The 21352-nt window shown below is 42.8% G+C and overlaps 1 protein-coding gene across 4 annotated transcripts; it reads right to left on the reverse strand.

Moving 5' to 3' along the window:
- Positions 1 to 1093: 1093 nt before the first annotated feature.
- On the reverse strand, positions 1094 to 18714 carry LOC100385571 (Scm polycomb group protein like 1). 4 transcript variants are annotated; one of them, XM_054250919.2, is made up of 8 exons: positions 18569 to 18714; positions 9933 to 10010; positions 8618 to 8713; positions 8050 to 8130; positions 5187 to 5291; positions 4421 to 4793; positions 2674 to 2822; positions 1094 to 1358 (listed from the first exon to the last, which is right to left on the reverse strand). In XM_054250919.2, the coding sequence occupies exons 2-8, from the start codon at positions 9963 to 9965 to the stop codon at positions 1224 to 1226; spliced, it is 972 nt and encodes a 323-aa protein (XP_054106894.1). In that variant the 5' UTR covers positions 9966 to 10010; positions 18569 to 18714; the 3' UTR covers positions 1094 to 1223. The 4 variants fall into 4 exon arrangements, with proteins under 4 accessions (XP_054106894.1, XP_054106893.1, XP_078219702.1 ...); XM_054250918.2 differs by having other exon boundaries at positions 8050 to 8133; XM_078363576.1 differs by lacking the exon at positions 18569 to 18714 and adding an exon at positions 17392 to 17470 and having other exon boundaries at positions 8050 to 8133.
- Between the last annotated feature and the right edge of the window lie 2638 nt (positions 18715 to 21352).

Genomic DNA, 21352 nt, shown 5'->3' on the forward strand with positions numbered 1-21352 from the left:
CAGAGAACTTCCCTGTATGGAAACCAATCCACAGATTGTTTCTTGTCCTCTGAAAAGGAAGTTGAGAGGTACTAGTGATGGCAAATAATCCACTTAGATTTCACAAAATAAAACATCTTACAAATATATGGCTCATCCTACCTCCGGGGGAATACAAAATGCCATTTTAAATTTAAAAAATTAATTGTGTGTATACTTCAGGTTAGAATAAAATATAAAAGGAAGTTGAGAGGTACTAGTGATGGCAAATAATCCACTTAGATTTCACAAAATAAAACATCTTACAAATATATGGCTCATCCTACCTCTGGGGCAATACAAAATGCCATTTTAAATTTAAAAAATTAATTGTGTGTATACTTCATGTTAGAATAAAATATAAAATACTATCTATATAAAGAATAAACACATAAAATAAAGTTATATATCTTAAAAGTTTAGACAGAGGTATCTTTATAGAGAGGTGCAAACAATGAAAGTGTAGTTAAATGTCCAAACTTAGCCAAAATATGAAAGTTTTAGAAGAATAGTTTTTTGGAAAAAAAGTAGTCAGACTATTGAAACCACCCTTGTAGTATATTTCTTGCATAAAATAACCATTCTATCTATCATATAGTTTATCTAAAAACTGTTAAGAGCACTTCATAAAAGTTTTTAAGCTTATTTTTTTCTCTAAAACTGAGTAAAACTTGTAGACAAATAATAGCAGAAAGAAAAATAACTTATATGGCTATTCTCTTTCTGGAAACTGGTAGAACACGGCAGCATCAGACAGACAAAATACTTCAGAAAGAGCTATCTATGGGTACACCTTTAAATTCTCTTCTGAGGAAAAATCCCCATAGATTTCATCATGGAAGTTGCCAACCCCTGATAATACCTCTCTTAGCTGTCTTAGTTCTCTGTATAAAGATGAACCAGAATCAAAGGGGTTTATTTTCCATTTCTTGCATGAAATATTTGTAAACAATATAATAAGAGTAATTTTTAAGACCTATAAAGAATGAATTTCCTATTGGACTATTCTAATACCATCTAGCAGTTAAATGGTTTTGAAAGTAGTAGACTGGACTATAACATAGTTCTACAACTCTGGCTATATTTTGAGAGATACTTTCTAAAAAACAAAAATGACTAAAGGGCAGAAAAATGATTCTACACTAAGAAGGCATTGGTATCTCTGGAAGTAGGCCCAATCTAAATTTGTACAAGGATTTTTTTTTTTAATTTTGAAAGCATTTTCCTTGTTTAAGTCGTTCAATGTAGTAGCATAGCTTCATGACCGTTCCCAGATTCAGACCCAAGTACTTCAGCATCACGTCGCTCGTGAGTAGGAGCAGAGCCTTCCCATCAATTTCCTGTGGAGAGAAGAAACGTAACAATAATTAGTAATGCTTCCATATTTTCAACAGAGCAGTTAGTTCTTTATGAGAACATGTAAAGCAAACTAGACAACAGTTCATTGCAGATGTATATTCTCTGAATATGCATCTGCTTTATGAACGCTATTAAAAATATAACTTGTACAGTGAAGCACCACTTGGTAATGTATAAACTCACTTCAAGTTCTAAGAAAAAGGAAATTTAACCTAATATCTTAAAAAATAAACTGTGTCAAACTTAACTTTAAATACATACTCTACGTTGAATAAAATACTACACATCCATGACAAAATAGTAAAGACCAAGAAGAGCAAAAATGAATTTCAGATGGTCATTAAATTTCTGAGAAGGGCTGGGAAGATGAGTATGTCAGCATCAGTGCAAACTATAAATGTCTATACAATGTTGTCTTTACCATGAATGTGAATTCGTTGTCTGAAGCTAATTAGATGCTAAAACTAATGACCAACTTTCTTACTATACTGAAAGTCAGCTATGTGGCTACTAATTTTATTTGTTAGGATACAGTGTGAAAATATTTCTTCATAGTCACAAAGCATCCTTTTAAAATTCCTTATCTTAACTGAGCAACTTAAGCTGCTGAAGCATATGACTTGGTTTTATATGTTCCAGTTTAAAAATAAAATCTCACTCATTTAACACTATCTGAAAAGATCTGAAATCCCTTATAGTACAACCTTATCTGAAAAGACCTGAAATCTCTTATAGTACAATCGTTGTTTGGCACCTTCCATATTTTTTCTACTGAGCATAACTCAAAATTAAAGAAACCGAATCTTATAAAACTTTGGCCTAGGATATTACTTTGTAAATGATCTGGTAATAGCAAGAGGGTATTAGCATCACAAATCATCAATAATAAGACAAATAGAATCAGTTGTTGAATCACCGGTTATATAGAAAGAAGGTTACTCTATGATAGTTTGTGCTTAACCCCTCTTCCTCGTGGTCCTGGTGCCCAGCTGGGAGCAGATGCGGGAGGATCATTGTATCTGTCCTTACAAAGGGGAGGTACACCTGAGTGGCCATGCTGAATCATCATGTCTTGAGAAGTTGAGGCAGTTTGTAGTTTAGGCACTTTGATACCCATTTGAAGAACAGACTATTAGCCTACCATTTAAGGCTAACCTGGGGCAAAATAACCTTTCTGACATGGAAAAATCAGTTGATAGGGTTCACCCACTATTCACACAGTATCCAGCTGAAAGGCTTGCACAGAGGTCATTCAAAGACATTACAGCAAGAAAACAGGATCAAAAGATGCATTACATGGATTCTGAAGAGATCGACAAGAGGGGATAATGTCTTAGGATCCGTTTGCTTCAGAAATAGGACCACTGCTTCCACCGACCATGTTGCAGGGTGCTTAATGAAGTTGTCCTCTAAATACATGTCATTGTCCACTGGTACGCTTGTAACTTCAATGGAGAGGAGAAAAGAAAAAAGATAAATCACACTTGTCCTGATTATTATCCTAAAAGAACAGATGTTAGGAAGGGAGGAATGGTGTCTTTGTTGAAACCTTCTGTGACGTTTCTAGCAAGGAGTCAAGACTCCAACTGTAAAATCTAGTGAAAGTCTATATAAAGATGATGTGAGGATGCCTACACAAGAGCGGCCCATCTGACCTTCCCTAGATAGCAAAGACAGGTTCAGAAGTTACCTTAAAGTTTCAAAGATCACAACACAGATGAAGCAAATCAAGTCTTCTTTGGCCACAGGCAAATATGGCAAAAGATCTGTCACTTGGGTAAAATTAGGTTAATCTAGCCTAACGTATGACTCTCTTACTTCAAGTATTTCAAGGAATTGCTCTCTTAATCTCTCTCTTGGTCTATCTAGATTAAGTTGATTTTACTAGCTAAATCTAATGGAAATTCCCCAAATTTACAGTTTTATAATTGCTTAAATTTGTTTCTTTTAATAAATGAATCTCAATAACAACCCCATTATCTTTAAGAACCAAATCAGTCCTTTTATCAAATCTTCACCATGTATTCAATAAGGTTATTTTTAGTATCACTTTACTCTTTAGATTCCTGTCCCTGATGGCCTAAGTGCTAATGTGCACTTTGAAGAAGACAAGATCGCTTTCTGCTAAACTAGGCCAGAAGTAACTATAACATTTTATTTAATTCCTCTTTCATGCTTAATTGCATAGTAATAGAGATTTTGGTCAAAGGTTTATATGTTAAAAGAAAGAAATAACTGAGATATGAGACAATTTAAGTGCTCATACTTCAGAAAGTTTTAGCTACGCTCTATACTAAGCTGTGTTGAAATTTCTTTGTGTACTGCTAAGTATTCTTTTACTCACCCAGAGTGTTCGATTCCCTAAAATTAGTGTGTGATGACTAAAGTGGGTTTCATAAGTAGTTAGGGAAATTTGTTTCTCCAACCAAGACCAACAACACAATTTGATCTGTGTGTGTGTGTGTGTGTGTGTGTGTGTGTGTGAATTAGCCAAAGCATACCCTTTCTTCCCTATCATCTGGGCTCTTGCCATCTCAGGAGTGTTTTTTATTTATCTAGGGAAAGAGTAAAAAAAAAATAGAAGATTTTAAAAATCACAATGAGGCAGAGCTCTAGAAGTGCTACTCATCAGCTCTGTGACCTTGGGGACAGGGTAAGAAATGTGCCAACACCATGGTGTCATTATAAGTGGGGAAGAGGGGTGTCGGTTGATTGGCACAGTGCCTTGCACATAATAGACACTCAATAAATGTTAGTCATCATTCTGAATATACCCTAAAACCAGCCCTCAAAATAGGAAATGAGCAGCTTCTATTAGTTTGCATCAAGGATGTTGATAAATGCAGGTCAAATAGTGCTACTTGTAGATACAGCATTTCAAACTCACCAAAACCAGAACGGAAGCAGAGAGATGATACAATGTGCCTAATCTCCACTAAAGCTGAGTAACTCATCATCTCAGGGGCATGTACTGAACTGGGCTCTCCCTGGGCCAGCATACCTGAAAGTGGTACTGCGAAAGAGCGGTCAGGTGAGTACTTGCCTTGGCTGCTGTTAACCCTAGCGCTGCCACGGTAGGGCCGTGAAGAGCCAGGCATTGCACCATCAGATGCATAAGACGGTTGAAAACCATGCTCAGAGTGGTCTGAGGGATGCACTGGACTCGGAGTGCAGCTGAGGACTGGGTCCTCCTCCGGCTCAGCTCGCTGGTATTCTTCCATGTGAAAGGATGGTGCTGGATTGTTGCTCTGGGAATTATCCGCCCGCACTGCCACCGGTGAAGTGGGACTATAACTTTGAGGGTAGGAGAATGTCTCGTAAGCCTGACTTTTCTTCATTTTCTGGAGTTTAAGCTTTTTAGCGAGCAGGCAAGAATAATTTCTGTATGCATATCCATATCCAAAGCCAGATGGCTTCTGAAATCACAGAAACACAGCATCAACCAATGGTGAGTAAAAAAGTAGTAAAATGAGTAGTAAATACATTAATACTTACTTTCCATGCAACTTTGCTTTACATTATTAAAAATAAATGCTCCTTTTGGAGTATATAATTGATTCTTCTTCAATTCTACATTTTAATTGTATTTTACACATGATAGTTACAAACATAAAAATACGCAGTGTCATAAGTTATCAAACCTAAACTTCGGCATTCTCCCAACCGAGAGTCAGTAGTCTCCATCTACAAGGATAGACATGCCTTGCTAATCTCACACAGTTACTGGTACTCTCTCACTTCTAGCTGATTGGCATCTTTACAAACCAAAGGTTTATCATAGTTGTAAAAATGTTTTTTATAACACTTACGCGATTCGTCGACCCTGCTTTTGCATTGAAACGTTGGATTTTTGAAACCTTTCTGCTAATGCCATCAATCTTCTTATCCAGGTTTTGGATAGCATCATATATAACCTATTACAATACAATATAGTTATATAATAGGTATACAGTGTATAATATAATGTAGTTTCTATTTCAAAGAAAAGTAACATGAAAATACCATTAAGTCAAATGTCAACTGCTAGACACAGCAAAAGTTCTCAAGCCATCAGAAATGTCTTGCTTCTATTCAAGGCCTGGCCGTAGGTGACACAGAGCCAATAGGCTGAGTTCAGGAGCCCCAATGTCTCTTCCCCTGCTCTACCCCATGTCGGCACTGAGGAAGCTCTAATGGTGGCAAATGAATGTGATACAATGCCTCTACACTAGCACACTGATGATGGAGACACTGCACATCAAGGAAGGTGCTATTTTAGGAAAGAAATGCTCAAATCTGCTAAAAGAACAAAGACTCACTTTATAATGTTCATATGTAACATGTATGTTCATATATCTACAAATATGAAGTCTATATTATAGACAGCAAGTGTTCCACTCCAGAAGGAACACTGAACCAAATATAACAGATGTGACTTTTGGCTTCAAAGTACTTTTAAATCATGCAGCCAGTAATTAACCTTACAAAACCATGGAGTACACATGAGATTTATACGCCAATCAAGCACATAGGAGACTGATAAAAATCTGAGAATTCCTGAAATACGCAGAAACTTTGGGTAAAGAAAAATATACTTAACAAAGGGCCAGAAACATTTCCTCATTAATTCATTCATTAATTCTTTCATTTATCCAAACCTTTATTGACAGCCTACCACCTGGCAGAACTACTTTGCTAGGTGTTGAGAACATGGACTGAAAAAAGGCTCCTGATCAGGTGTAATCCCAGCACTTTGGGAGGTTGAGGCAGGTGGATCGCTTCAGCTCAAGAGTTAGAGACCAGCCTAGGCAACATGGCGAAACCTCCGTCTCTACCAAAAATACAAAAAATTAGCCAAGTGTGGCAGTGTATGCCTGTAGTCCCTGATACTAGGGAGGCTGAGGTGGGAGAATCACCTGAGCCTGGGAAGTTGAGGCTGCAGTGAGCTGTGCCTGTGCCACCCCACTCTAGCCAGGAAAAACGGAGTGAGACCCCACCCTATTTAAAAACAAACAAAAAGCTCCTCTCCTAGAGGAACTGCCATCTCAGCTGGGGGAGAGACAAGTAAAAAGAGAATTCCAATAGACAAAGTGATTAATAGCCTGGAACAGTGGTTTGCAAAGTGTGGTCGACAAAACGGTGGCATTAACATCACCCGCAAGCTCATCAGAAATGCCAAATTCCAGGCTGTACCCCAGACCTATGGAACCGGGAACTCTGGGAGTAGGGGCAGTGGTCTATGTTTTCACAAGCCCCCAGGTGATTCTGATGTCCCCGGTGAGAACCACTGGGCTGCGAGGGTTCTACAGTGCAGGCTCTAGGGGAACATGGTTGGGGTCAAATACTAGAGTCCAGCCATTTACTGGCTCTGTGACCCTGGGCAGGTTACTTAACGTCTCTGTGCTTCAATGTCCTCATGTAGGGAATCGGGATGAAAATCTCTCTCAGGGTTCTCTTGATGAGAACCTTGCTATAGTATTAGGTTAATGCTAACAGAAACAACACTACACTATGCCCAGTTCAACGGTGCTCAGTGTTATTAGTTACTAGTGTTACTAGTGTTATTACCAGCATCGTGACACAGGCAGGAACAGGAGGCTAAGCATGCAGAGAAGAGTGGGCCTAACCCAGGCTGGCAGTCATAGAGAACTTTTCAGAGGAGGTGAGGTCTGAGGTGAGAATTAAAACATGAGAAGGTGCTTAGCAGGTGAGGATGCATGTAAGGGCTTACAGGGCGGAAGGAACAACAGGTTCAAAAATACCCACAGAGAAAAACAGGAAGCCAGGTGTGGAGACGGCAAGTATCAATGACGTTCCAGGAATGGGGCTGTCATGGTAAGGAGAGACTGAGGATGACAGGAAAGGAGGGATGGGAGGCAAGAAAAGTGGCTTCTCCAAGCTGTGGGAGAACTTATAGAGGGGAAGGAGGGAATGGGACTGGAGCCAGAGGAGAGAGAGGGATGTCCGATGGGGGGGCAGCTCTGAGTTTGGAGAGGGGACCAGAGGCAGAACAGGGACTGAAGCCAGAGGAGAGAGAGGGATGCCCGATGGGGGCAGCTCTGAGTTCGGGGAGGGGACCAGATGCAGAAAGCAGTGAGGGTGTCAACCCTGGTCACTAAAATGGTTGTGAAAAGGTCAGAAGGCTGAGCATGGGGGCAATTGGTTGACTATGGGGACAGATATGAGGACTTGGAAGGGAGGACTGCCCCAGGTGCTCCACTGTCTCTAGGAGCGAAGAGGCAGGACTACGGGACTGAGGTAGGCAGGGGACGGCCAGCAGAGGGTGTCCTCCTCTGCTCCCAGCCTAAGCAGGAGGGAGGTGGACTCAAGAGGGAACTGGGATGAAAGAACAAGGCAGGCTGCAGCGACACCCCTGTGATCTAGAATGGATAAGTGAAGAAAGAGCCAGTCCCTTGGGAGGAATGGAGAAGGGCCCTTGGGGCCATTTCATTTGGTTGGTAATGAGCTTTTTAAAAAGCTACAAAATCTACATGTTGCTATTTCAAAAATGTCACCAGGAAATGTGGCTCTAACCAGAAATTGTTTTTAAAAAATAATCACAACGGAATGATAATCATAAATAATTTGATAGGCAAAATTTCAATTAATTGTACACTTTCCTTTTATGTGAGATAAGGAGAATTTTGACTTAACATTTTAGAGAACTACATTGAAGAGACAGAACTTCCATACCTGGCAATAGGTAAGGACATCATACACTGACTTCGGTTGCTCTTCAGTATTACAGGATGCATCAGCTACAGTAATCGGTTCCTGCTAGTAGTTTTAAAGTGGTTAATGCTTTCTTTCTGTAACGTCAAACTGAACACCAGGGGCGAGGGGAACTGTATTTATTTATTTAAATTGTTTTTATTTATAACCAACTTCTTAATGGTTTTCAGAAGTCTTAATCTAAAGCAGAGATTTAAGAAATTCACATTTAGATGAGAATGAAAATGATAACTGACAATTGAGGAAGGAGGCAATAAAAGAATTTATTATATCGGAAGAATCCAGGTTTAGAGTTTTGTACTGAAAGTGAGTACAAAACTACTCTTAATTTTCTACTATATAAGAAAAAGTGGAAAGTAAAATGGTTAAGTGCTCATTCTCTGATGAAAGAAAGCATTCAAATTCAGGGGAGAGATATTTTCTTGATTGTGAGTTTATGGGAACTCCATAGCATACGAGGAATTTAAATTTTTTTCTTTAAAACAGCAAGTGTTAATATATTTGGCAATTAGCAATTAACACTACTTACCTCAGTTTTTGTTTCATTTGCAAATTTATGTTTTGTTTCATATGCATGAAGAACAACAGTGTTGTCATCATCATAAGTAGATATTCTTGTTTTTATCTGAGGAAGATTTATCAACAAATTAAAAGGAAAGATGAAAGACAGAACTAAAAGAAAAGTTGAGGGTTTAATTTCACTTTCAAGAAGCTTTTACAAAGGGCTATTTGTGATAGCAAAGGAAATTTGCTCATTGTAAATACTATGACTACAAAAAGATGTGCTTGCGGAACTGTGTTCTCATTAACCCAACAATACTTAAGATAACAGTTTTCACTAAGCTTAACCCTTTATATGCTTCATGGTAGAAAGACCAGTCCTTTAGCACCAGAACTACTTTAAAAGCAAGTGTTTCTAACCATGAACAAAAAAATAAATGTTATATGGTTTTTGATTTCTAAATAATCCAACAGTGCCCCTCTGTGGACAAGACAGAAAACATCTGAGCACCTATTTTTCTTCATAAATTAATCTCTAAAGTACCTTAAAACTTTTTAAAATAAGATAGGGTATAAATAAGTAAGTAGTGAATAACCGTTACACTTCAATATAATAACTCTTCATTCTAAGAATGAATTATGAACTATAGGAATAATTTTAAAATAAACATACTTGGTAGCTATGTATGTTTTTGTTTGAAAATACATGATAGAAATTACAAAAAATATGGAATTAGGTTACAGTTCAGTATTTTTAAAAATATACTATCCTAGTCTTGTACAGTGCCTCATGCTTTTCAAAGTGCTTTTACATAGTTATGTCAGAGAAAAATGACTCTTGGTAGGCACTTAACATTATCTTCAAAGATTTTTGAAAAACAGTAGAACTGATAGTAGTTAAGAGATTTGCCTAGACTACTTAGGTAGCATTACTATCTATGTCCTTATGTAACTAAAAAAAGGTGTTTTCTGTTAAGCCAAATTAGATACAGTTTAATAATCTATATACTGATTCAACTTGAAGGATTAAGAAATATAGAAGAATATAACAGAAATGTAAAAACAGCACAACTACTTTGAAAAACTGTTCAGCAGATTCTCACAGAGTTAAATTTACGGAACTCCATAACCTAGTAATTCAACTTCTGTTGACCCAAAAGAAATTTAAGTGTGTGATCACAAAGAAACTTGAACACAAATTGTCACAAGAGCTTTATATATTACTGCCAAAATACATAACAAAAATTCAATTACCTATGCATTTTACTATATAAAATTAAATTTAGAATAGAAGTATGGCACAATAAAAAGAACAAAGACGCATTTTCAATTTGAATACAAACCACATCAGCTTCACTGGTGTTGCTAGACATCATTTTTGTGATACTGCTTAGTCACCTGAGAGTGGCAAACCTCTACTCCTGAAAAGCAATGCATAAGAAAGTTACTTCATATCCTTACTACCTTAATAATACGGATATGCTCTCAGAATGCTAATTCAAATTGAATTGGACTCTGGGTTGAATTTTTAAAAGTGACAAAACCAGATTTCTTCCATGGCCAATTTAGAATAAATCTTTTAAAACTGAAGGGCTATATTGCCCATGACTAGAAATAAGAATCGAATCAAACACATTTACCAACTGCTTAGCAACTTAAAGCCTACAGAGTAAATGCTGGAAACAAATGAACAAGAGAACATAAGGGCCAACTGCTTTTGTAAAGGAGCTCCAAAAGGCTCTTGACTAAGGAGAACACATTGCCTCCAAAATGTAAGCCGGGCGTCTATTCTGGATTGAGACCCCACCAGTATGTGGGCTGGACAGCCCATGAGAGACACCATCTTCCCATGCACCAGGTTTTGAATACCAGCGGAGACGATCTCTAAGGTCCATTTCAGTTTTCAAGTTAGGATTGCCTTATTACATTGCATATGAAACCTAAATAAATGGCTGTGAAAGGCAAGCCAAACAATCTAGAATTAGGAAGGTTCAGTTATGGCTCTGAATCACTTAACTATGGAAATAGAAGATACTGGCTACAACCGTATCAGATTATATCTTGTACTAGAGATTTGCTTTGAAGGTCTGCATCCCAGTTACTGGGAAGGGTATGTTAATAAAAGAACTACTTCACTTTATCCTTCCTGAGCCAGAGCAGTAATGAGAGGCACAAGTAAGGGATTCAAGTTTCATCTCTTTTCCCGTTTCCCTTTCATTCTATAGTAGAGATACTAATGACCATTCTATAGTGGAGATACTAATGACCATGAGCCCAAAAGAGAGAAATCAAAAGGGGATAAAGAAGATGGGAGAACTCAAGTTAGATAAATGCACACCAATGTTGCATAGAGGTATCAAGTTGTAAAATACCTCTAATTGGAGCTCTAACTTCAATCAAATTTCACTTTTTAAACTATTTGAGTTTTTCGGACCATAAGACTTACACAAGCTATGAGTAATTCAATTGTGGTATATTCATACAAAAGAACTACACAGCAATGAGAATAAACCAACTACTGCCACACACAGGAAGGCCAAATCCCACAACCATAACCTTGAGTTTAAAAACAGCCAGACACAAAAAAGAGAATATAGTATATGACTCAACTGACATTAAACTCAAAAACAGGCAAAAGTAACCTACGGTAGAAAATCTTTCCAAATCAATACTTTTAGATTTACTGTAGTTTCTGTAATGACTTCTTAGTGGTCTATCTCATAAATATGCCATGATTTATTAAACCAGTCCCCAATTCATAAATTCATAGATATTCAAGTTACTTCTAAAGTCTTGCTCTTACAAAGAACACTGCACAACAGTCTTGCACCTGTGGAAGTAGTTCTATGGGATAAATTCCTAGAAGTAGAAACAACGGATAGGTATCCACGTTTGAAAACTCTCCTCTACTTCTTCCCATTAAGGAGGGCTGTTGGGGTCAGCCAGATGTTCTAAACTAAACTAAGGTGGTATCCTGCCGGTCCTGCATGTAGTTTTAAAACCAAGACAGATAAATAGTACCAAATCGCTTTCTTGGCATCAGATGACTAAATCGCTTTTCTCCTTTGACCTCCTGATGCAACGTATTAATACATTTCTTAATGTTCTGGGGGTGAGGGGTCCAGCTGATTATAAAGAACAACATTCAATTTGTTGGTGTTTTATTTAGAAATTGTTTGCATCTCTATTTCTAAGATCTTACATTAGTGAGATGGTATATTTCTCACAATTAATGAATCAGTATTGATACATTATTAACACTTGGTATCAAAATTGCTCTGAAAAATTAGCTGGGAAGCCTTTCATCTCTTTCTATGCTCTAAAAATGTTTACATCACACCAGAATTTTTGTGCTCTAAAGGGCTGAATTAAACAAAAAAGAAACTCTCTGGGTCCAGCTTTTATAACGTTTTCTAAGTTCCTCCATGGATAATGAGCTAAGCAAATTATCCTATCTTTCCTTGAGTTGTTTTGACAAATTATTTTTATCTGGAAGGATAATCATTTCATCACAATTACAGAAATTTTAGCAAAACCACGGTTTAAAATTACTATTTCTAATTTAATTTGTACTTTCCTTTGATCCTTTGACTAGGTATTCTATCTTGCTAAATTGCTGACAACCCTCTAGGGTAGGTTCTATTAGTATCCGCATTTTCCTTATGAGAAAACTGAAGCAAAGACAGTTTTCTTTCTTTTTAGGGGTGTCCAAGGGAGAGAATACATTCATGGGTTCTTAGTTTCTGTTTCTGGTTGGTCCAGTAAACCCCCTTCCTCATCCCCCTTTTCCACTTATCACTAGAGACAGAGGCTAGAAAGCATGGCTTCAGGCTGCTGAAAGACTAAAACAAAACAAAACAGAAGGACAACAATGACAACAACAACAACAACAAAATAAGTCGGGTTGGACAAGCTTGATTTAAGTAATTTACCAAGGTCTTATAGCTAGTAAATGGTGCAGTCTACCACCACACTCTACGAGCTTTACTTCATTATTAAAATCACCTGGAATACCTCTGCTGCCAATAACACAGGAAAATCCAAACTCCTAGCATGGCTTGCAAGGTCCTTCCACAATCAGGACCCTGCCCACTGCGCAGAGGTCACTTCTTACCACTTGCCCCTTTACTCTAAGCCAGGGGTCCCCAGCCCCTGGGGAACCGCCTGGTACCTGTCCTTGGCCAGTTAGGAACCAGACTGCACAGCAGGAGCTAACAAGCATTGCCCCCTGGGCTCCACCCCCTGTCAGATGTGTTGCAGCATTAGATTCTCACAGAAGCAGGAACCCTACTGTGAACTGCATGTGCAGGTTGCACTCTCCTTATGAAACAATTTCATTGCAAAACAATATTCCCCCCACCCCCAGCACTCTCCCGGTCCCCCCAGGAAACCAAAACGGGTCCCTCTTGCTAAAAATGTTGGGGACTGCTTGTTCTAAGCCTAAATATTTACTATGTAGCCTGTTACAGGGGAGTTTGCAGACAATGGTTGCAAGCTCTTACATCCAGAGAACAGAGAACTCCCCAGTTGGATTAATTACAATGTTGTCAAAACTTGGGGTAGACAGGGAACACTGTGTACCTGGACTCACAACATGTTTATGTTTGTGGTACATATGCAAATCAACACCAATCTTGCACTCTGAGCTTCTTGCTCCTGTTATGCCCTCTACCCATAATACCCTGTTGTGTCTCCACCCAGGAGAACCTATTCAAGGCTTAATTCAAGTTTCACCTCCAAAAAGCAAGAGCGCTATGCCAATGATCATCCCATGTGGATGTGACATGGCTTTCCCTGAACTACAAGAACACTCACACTTTAAGACTTGTGAAGCAACTGTCACACATATCTGGTTACATGAGAGGCAGCATCAAACGGCATTAAGACCTTAGGCTTGTGGCCAGAATACCTGGGTTTGGGTCCCACCTCCCCCACATACTAGCTGTGTAAGTAAGTTGAACAACTTACTTAAATCCTCTGTGCTTCATTTGTTTTGTCTGTAAAATGGGAATGATAATAGCACATACCTCATGGAATTATAAGGATTAAATGAATTAATACATGTCAAGTGCTTAGAGCAATGCCTGGCAAAGATAGCAAAAGCTTTTGGGTATTGACCACATCTATCCAACAGAACTATTTAACAAGGAGCACAGACAACAAGCCTGGGTCATAACATGTAATTTTCATTCACATTGCACCTGAAATGAATTAGGTCATGTCTTTTAGGTACGAGGGCATGATGCAAGGAGCTGGGCTTTCGTTAGAAACACTTGAATCCAAGTCCAAATTGCCAAATTTGCCATTTCACTTTAGGCAAATATTTCATCTCTCTGTGCCTCAAATTTCTAACCTGTAAAGTTGGAATGATATCTACTTCACAGGGCTATTTAGGACAAAAATGACACAGTTAAACTCTCAGCATCATGCCTGGTTCATAATAGACACACCATAAATTTTAGTTCCTTTTTACTTCTTCCCATAAGATAAACAATTACAGCTTTACAACATTTTCTTAGAGCCCAACCGTGACTAGAATGCGCAAAATTAATTTCATTTTTAAATCTCAAATCCCACAAAATGAGTTTACTTAAAATGAAACTCACTTATATTTATCACAGAAATCTAAACTCCCCCTCCCCTTCTTTTTGAGACAGAGTCTTACTCTATCACCCAGGCTGGAGTACAGTGGCAAGATCTCAGCTCACTGCAACCTCTGCCTCCCAGGTTAAAGCAGCCTCCCGAGTAGCTAGCATAACAGGCATGTGCCACCACGCCCGGCTAATTTTAGTAGAGACCAGTTTCACCATGTTGGCCAGGCTGGTCTGGAACTTTTGACCTCAAGTGATCAGCCTCCCAAAGTGCTGGGATTGCAGGCGTGAGCCACTGCGCCCAGCCAACTCTTGATAACACCATAAATTTAAGTTCCTTTTCACTTTTTCCCACAAGATAAATCACAGCTTTACAACGTTTTCTCAGAGGCCAGTCGTGACTAGATTGTGCAAAATTAATTAATTTCACTTTCAAATCTCAAATTCCACAAAAACGAGTTTACTTAAAAAGAAACTCATTTAGATTTACCACAGAAATCGAAGCTCTTGATAACACCATACATTTTAGTTCCTTCTCACTTCTTTTCACAAGATAATTTCAGCTTTACGTTTTCTCAGATCCCAACCATGACTAGATTGCGCAAAATTAATCAATTTCACTTTAAATCTCAAATCCTGTAAAAATGAGTTTACTTAAAATGAAATTCATCTACCACAGAAATTCATACTCTTGTTAACACTATACACTTTAGTTCCTTTTCACTTTTTTCCACAAGATAAATCACAGCTTTACAACATTTTCTCGGAGCCCAACCATGACTAGATTGTGCAAAATTAATTTCAATTTCAAATCTCAAATTCCACAAAAATGAGTTTACTTAAAAGGAAACTCATTTATATTTACCACAGAAACCTAAGCTGTTGATAACACCACACATTTTAGTTCCTTCTCACTTCTTCGCACAAGATAAATAATTTCAGCCTTACAACGTTTTCAAAGAGCCCAGCCATGACTTGATTGTGCAAAATTAATTTCACGTTTAAGTCTCAAATCCCATAACAATGAGTTTACTTAAAATGAACCTCATATTTACCACAGAAATCTAAATTCTTGATAACATAACAACAAGAAGCCATTTGGTTTTCTAAGAGACTTTTTTAGACGTTAAAGACATTTTAAACACATTTTCAAAAGTCATAAATATTCGCTTCCAAGGCGCAAGGCCATCAACTCATGACATGAGGCACAGCTCACAATGAGGGACCACTCACGCGGGGACCACTTTGAGGAACACACAGCAAAACAGGGCAATTACAACAGCCAGGCCGCTCCGTTTTAAGAACAATCACTTTCTAAATCTTCCTGCGGGACTCTCAAAGGCAGCCCTTCCACTGCCGCCAAAACCGCATCCCATCGCCCAGCACTTGCTGCAGGCGGGACGAGCGAGGCTCCAAAGGGCACCCAGCCCACGCCCCGATTTAGAAAACGCCGCGCTGCAAAGCTGCTCGGAAAATCGCTCTCTGTTAGTCAACCTGAAGCCGGTCGGCCCCACTGCGGGGAGAGCCGGGGAGAGCCCGGGAGAGCCGGGGAGAGGAGGGAGCGGGGGGAGGGACGCGGTCCGACCGCAACCAAATCAGAGACTTTCCTGTCAAAGACCACGCGGCAAGGGGGCCCGGCCCTCGCGCGCCTCGACGGCTCCCCAGCTCCACAGGGACCCCGATTTCGCAGGCGCTCCCGACTCCCGCCTCTGCCCCCAACACCCTACGTCTTGTCTTTCTCTTCCTCCTCATTAACGTATTTAAAATAAAACAGCGAAGCTGCACAGTCTGTCTCTAATGGAACTCGGTTACCATCAAAACCCCAACTCTATGTCTCAACCGCGAAAAGTCCGACAGGAAATCAACTCGGGAGTTGGTCAATTCTTTAAACTCAAAGCTCTCACCCAATGCGGTGGCTCTCGCCAGTAATCCCAGTACTTTGGGAGACTGAGGCAGGAGGATTGCCTGAGCCTAGGAGTTCAGACCAGCGTGGGCAACATGACGAAATCCCATCTCAACAAAAAATACCAAAATTAGCCCTACGTGGCGGCCACGCCTATAGCCTCAGCTCTTCAGGAGGCTGAGGAGAGAGAACCGCTTGAACCCGGGAGGCGGAGGCTGTGGTGAGCCAAGATGGCGCCACTGCACTCCAGCCTGGGCAACAGAGCTAGACTCTGTCTGAAAAACAAAGCGAAACCAACAACAACCACAAAAAGTCATTCCTCGCCCCCCAATAACAACAACAACCACAAAAAGTCATTCCTCGCCCCCCAATAACAACAACAACAACAAAAAGTCATTCCTCGCCCCCCAATAACAACAACAACAAAAAGTCATTCCTCGCCCCCCAATAACAACAACCACAAAAAGTCATTCCTCGCCCCCCAATAACAACAACAACCACAAAAAGTCATTCCTCGCCCCCCAATAACAACAACCACAACAAAAAGTCATTCCTCGCCCCCCGAATAACAACAACAACAAAAAGTCATTCCTCGCCCCCCAATAACAACAACCACAAAAAGTCATTCCTCGCCCCCCAATAACAACAACAACCACAAAAAGTCATTCCTCGCCCCCCAATAACAACAACCACAAAAAGTCATTCCTCGCCCCCCAATAACAACAACCACAAAAAGTCATTCCTCGCCCCCCAATAACAACAACAACAACAAAAAGTCATTCCTCGCCCCCCAATACCACCCCTCACCAAAAAGAGAGCAGCTGGAAAAGAATCAGCTAGTCCCAGAAAGTCAGCCCCAAGGATTTAATGAGGTGCGAAATCTCAAAACGTCGCCCGCGCAGGCGCCGCGGGAGAGGCGGCGGGCACCACCCAAAGCACCCCCTCAGAGCACCCGGCATTTGAGGCTGCACCAGGGCCGCTACGCCAGAACACTGAACAAGGCCGTGCCCCGCGGCTGCCCACCAGCGAAAAATCAACAAATTCCAGAAAAAGTGCGGCTGCATAGAGCTGCTGTAGCGCCAGGCCCCGCCGCACCGCCTGCCGGGGTTTGAGGCACACTCCTGGAGGTGCCCCACCTGGCCGACCAACCATCGCCTCGATGGTTTCCCAACCAATCGAGGCTCGGGAAAGAACCGTGGGCCCTAGGGCAACCAGGCCCAGTATCTTGACGCACTCTGGGCACAAGCCCGAGTCACCCCAACCCCGAGCCACTGAGCGCCACAGGGACGCCATGAACCTCAAGATCACCTCACGCCACGAGGACATCTTGAGCCCGGAGACCCCCTGAACTCAGCGCCATCTTGGTCCACCACGCCAAATCTCCCACGGGCGCCCTGACCAATCGGCAGCAGATGGCCAATACCCAGAGGCCGCCCCCAACATGCCCCCGCCGATGAACATCCAATCCTGCCGCCCCCAACATGCCCCCGCCGATGAACATCCAATCCTGCCGCCCCCAACATGCCCCCGCCGATGAACATCCAATCCTGCCGCCCCCAACATGCCCCCGCCGATGAACATCCAATCCTGCCGCCCCCAACATGCCCCCGCCGATGAACATCCAATCCTGCCGCCCCCAACATGCCCCCGCCGATGAACATCCAATCCTGCCGCCCCCAACATGCCCCCGCCGATGAACATCCAATCCTGCCGCCCCCAACATGCCCCCGCCGATGAACATCCAATCCTGCCGCCCCCAACATGCCCCCGCCGATGAACATCCAATCCTGCCGCCCCCAACATGCCCCCGCCGATGAACATCCAATCCTGCCGCCCCCAACATGCCCCCGCCGATGAACATCCAATCCTGCCGCCCCCAACATGCCCCCGCCGATGAACATCCAATCCTGCCGCCCCCAACATGCCCCCGCCGATGAACATCCAATCCTGCCGCCCCCAACATGCCCCCGCCGATGAACATCCAATCCTGCCGCCCCCAACATGCCCCCGCCGATGAACATCCAATCCTGCCGCCCCCAACATGCCCCCGCCGATGAACATCCAATCCTGCCGCCCCCAACATGCCCCCGCCGATGAACATCCAATCCTGCCGCCCCCAACATGCCCCCGCCGATGAACATCCAATCCTGCCGCCCCCAACATGCCCCCGCCGATGAACATCCAATCCTGCCGCCCCCAACATGCCCCCGCCGATGAACATCCAATCCTGCCGCCCCCAACATGCCCCCGCCGATGAACATCCAATCCTGCCGCCCCCAACATGCCCCCGCCGATGAACATCCAATCCTGCCGCCCCCAACATGCCCCCGCCGATGAACATCCAATCCTGCCGCCCCCAACATGCCCCCGCCGATGAACATCCAATCCTGCCGCCCCCTGAATGGTCGCCTAACCGGGCAGGGCCAAGGCTCTGACAGAACTTGAGGCCCAAGTTAGCGGGGCAGGTGAGGGGAGGTTACCTTACCTTGTTCCTCAATCTGGTCGGATATCGTGAGGTGGCGGGGTCTGGCTCTGAGGCCGGAGACCTGAGGCCGGAGACCTGAGGCCTAGTCTGTGCCGCGGCTGTGTGGTAACCGTGTGGTAACTGTCTCCCCTCTCACGAGGCACACTGAGGCGCGAGCGGAAGGAGCTTGGACTACGTCTCTGCGGCTGCGCAGTAGCGCTGGGCGTGCGTGCGTGACTCGGGGGGGTCAAAGGGCCTCGCTCCGCCCCCCCCCGCTTTCGACCTCCTTTCTTAAAGTGTTCTTTTTACAAAAGTATACATATATATGTCTATATAGTTGTACATTATATATGTGTGTGTGAATATATGTAGATATAGATACAAATCTAGAGATACAGAGATATGAACTAGTAGCCAGCAGTGTCATTCTGCTCCTCCCAAAATGGGTATCATAAATAAAAGTCCAACATCAGAGAATTGTGTTCAGACTTTCTAGTGTTTTCCAGGTTGCTTTCTCACATCCGATGCCGGCTTTGGGAACAAAACCGAAAACAAGCCAACTTTGCAAATGTGCCCCTAATAAATACCTAGCAACCCCTGCCCCTCCTTCCTGCTCCCTCTAGTATTCTGCAGTCTCTAGTCTCATCTGTCTGTCCCTATGTACCCGATATTTAAGCTCCTACTTACAAGTGAAAAGATTCAGTATGTGGTTTTCTGTTTCTGTTAATTCACTTAGGAGAAAGGCTTCCAGCTGTATACATGCTGCTGCAAAGGACATGGTTTTGTTCTTTGATATGGCTGCATAGTATTCCATGGTGTATCTGTACCACATTTTCTTTATTCAGTCCACCGTTGATGGCCACGGCAGCAGGGGAGGGAGTCCATCTCAACAGGCACAGTGCTCACCACCTGTGGCCTGGAGCCCTGGACACAGCTCCAGTGGCCTGGCCGAGATTTGCAACGCCACGCTTCCAGGAGGCCCTGAGAGCTGCTGCTTTGCTGACCCCAGGGTCTGCAGTGGATTTTTGGCCCTAAGTGCAGTTTTGACAAAGGAATGTGTATTAGCGTTCTCCAGAGAAACAGAACTAATGGGATGGTTGTATATATAAAGGGGAGTTTATTAAGGAGGATTGACTCACAGGATCACAAGGTAAATTCCCACAATAGACCGTCTGCAAGCTGAGGAGCAAGGAAGCCAGTCCGAGTCCCAAACCTCCAAAGTAGGGAAGCCAGCAGTGCAGCCTTCAGTCTGTGATTAAAGGTCTAAGAGTCCAAAGGCTGAAGAACTTGGAGTCCGATCTTTGAGGACTGGAAGCATCCAGCACGGGAAAACGATGTAGGCCGGAAGACTAAGCCAGGCTAGTCCTTCCACGCTCTTCCACCTGCTTTTGCTCTTCCTCCTGCTTTTGCTGGCAGCTGATCAGATGGTGCCCACCCAGATTAAGGGTGGATCTGCCTCTCCAAATCCACCGACTCAAATGTTCACCTCCTTTGGCAACATCCCCACAGACACACACAGGGACAACACTTTGCATCCTTCAACCCAATCAAGTTGACACTCAATATTAACCATCACAGGGCACCTTCTTTGTAAGGACAGAGAAAGGCCCGGAGGAGCTGGAGAACAGCACTGAGCTCCCACCATCAGTTGTGAAAACTGGATCTCATGTGTTCATGGGCAGACACACATCTGTGTGTGTGTGTGCACGTGTGCATGTGTCAGAGAGAAAGAGAGAGATGAGGGAGGGAAGGAGGAAGGGAGGGAGGAAGATGGATGGGGCTGAGATGGTGATGAAAAGGGAAGAGACTGAGCATGGGAGAGAGTGACAGGCTAGCACCTCCCCATTTCTGTGTTACCTACAAAACCGCAGCCTCGGTAGGGTAAAATTTACCTGAGAACTTCAGCCTGTCTCCCAGGCTGAGTCTAGCACTCAGCCTCCTGGGGGGAGGTCCGGGGAGCAGGGTCTCAGGTGTGCCCCAGGGGTGACAGAAGATGGCAGCATCTCCAGCTGGAAGAGACCTACTAATTAGGCAAGACCTGGGCTGTCACCTCCTCTGACACTTCAGCCCATGCTGATCACCACCAGGTGCACTACTCCAGGACCCGCCTCTCACTCACCTCGCTCCTGGTGGGGAAGCAAATTCTGACTAATTCTGGGTGGGGGACCAGCCTACACCATCCCACCCTTCCAGGACCCCAGGAGGCTGGACCCCAGCGCACTCTGCCCTCCCGCTCGCCCAGTTCAACACAGTCTGCAGCTTCAAATCCAGATCGCAGAGGCCCAGGCTACAGTGACCTATCTGGATTCTGCATCTTGACGTTTCCACGCCGAGAAAGCAAACAGGAAAGGCGTCCTTCAAACACTCCAGTCAAAGCTTACCCTCAGACCATTGCAGAAAGCTCAGCTTCTCAGACCTCAGGCAAGCTTGAAAGTACTTTCCTCAACCATTTTTTAAAAATATATATTTTATTGCACTTTAGGTTCTGGGGTACATGTGCAGAACGTGCAGGATTGTTGCGTAGGTACATACTTGACAAGGTGGTTTGCTGCCTCCATCCCCCTGTCACCTATATCTGGCATTTCTCCCCATGTTATCCCTCCCCAACCACCCTACCCCCTGCTGCTGTCCCTCACCTATTCCCCCACAACAGACACCAGTGTGTGATGCTCCCTTCCCTGTGTCCATGTGTTCTTATTGTTCAACACTCACCTACGAGTGAGAATATGTGGTGTTAGATTTTCTTTTCTTGTGTCAGTTTCATCCATGTCCCCGCAAAGGACACAAACTCATCATTTTTTATGG

Source organism: Callithrix jacchus, chromosome X (genome assembly GCF_049354715.1).
Source record: "Callithrix jacchus isolate 240 chromosome X, calJac240_pri, whole genome shotgun sequence".
NCBI lineage: Eukaryota > Metazoa > Chordata > Mammalia > Primates > Cebidae > Callithrix > Callithrix jacchus.

What these genes read in the sequence shown, in the direction of transcription:
- LOC100385571 (XM_054250918.2), bottom strand. Translation starts at nt 9,965, where the DNA reads ATGATGTCTAGCAACACCAGTGAAGCTGATGTG. An exon ending in ACACCAGTGAAGCTGATGTG is followed by an intron (nt 8,714 to 9,932) that starts GTTTGTATTCAA and finishes AATCTTCCTCAG; the next exon opens with ATAAAAACAAGAATATCTAC. An exon ending in TAGGGTTAACAGCAGCCAAG is followed by an intron (nt 2,823 to 4,420) that starts GCAAGTACTCAC and finishes TCTCCATTGAAG; the next exon opens with TTACAAGCGTACCAGTGGAC.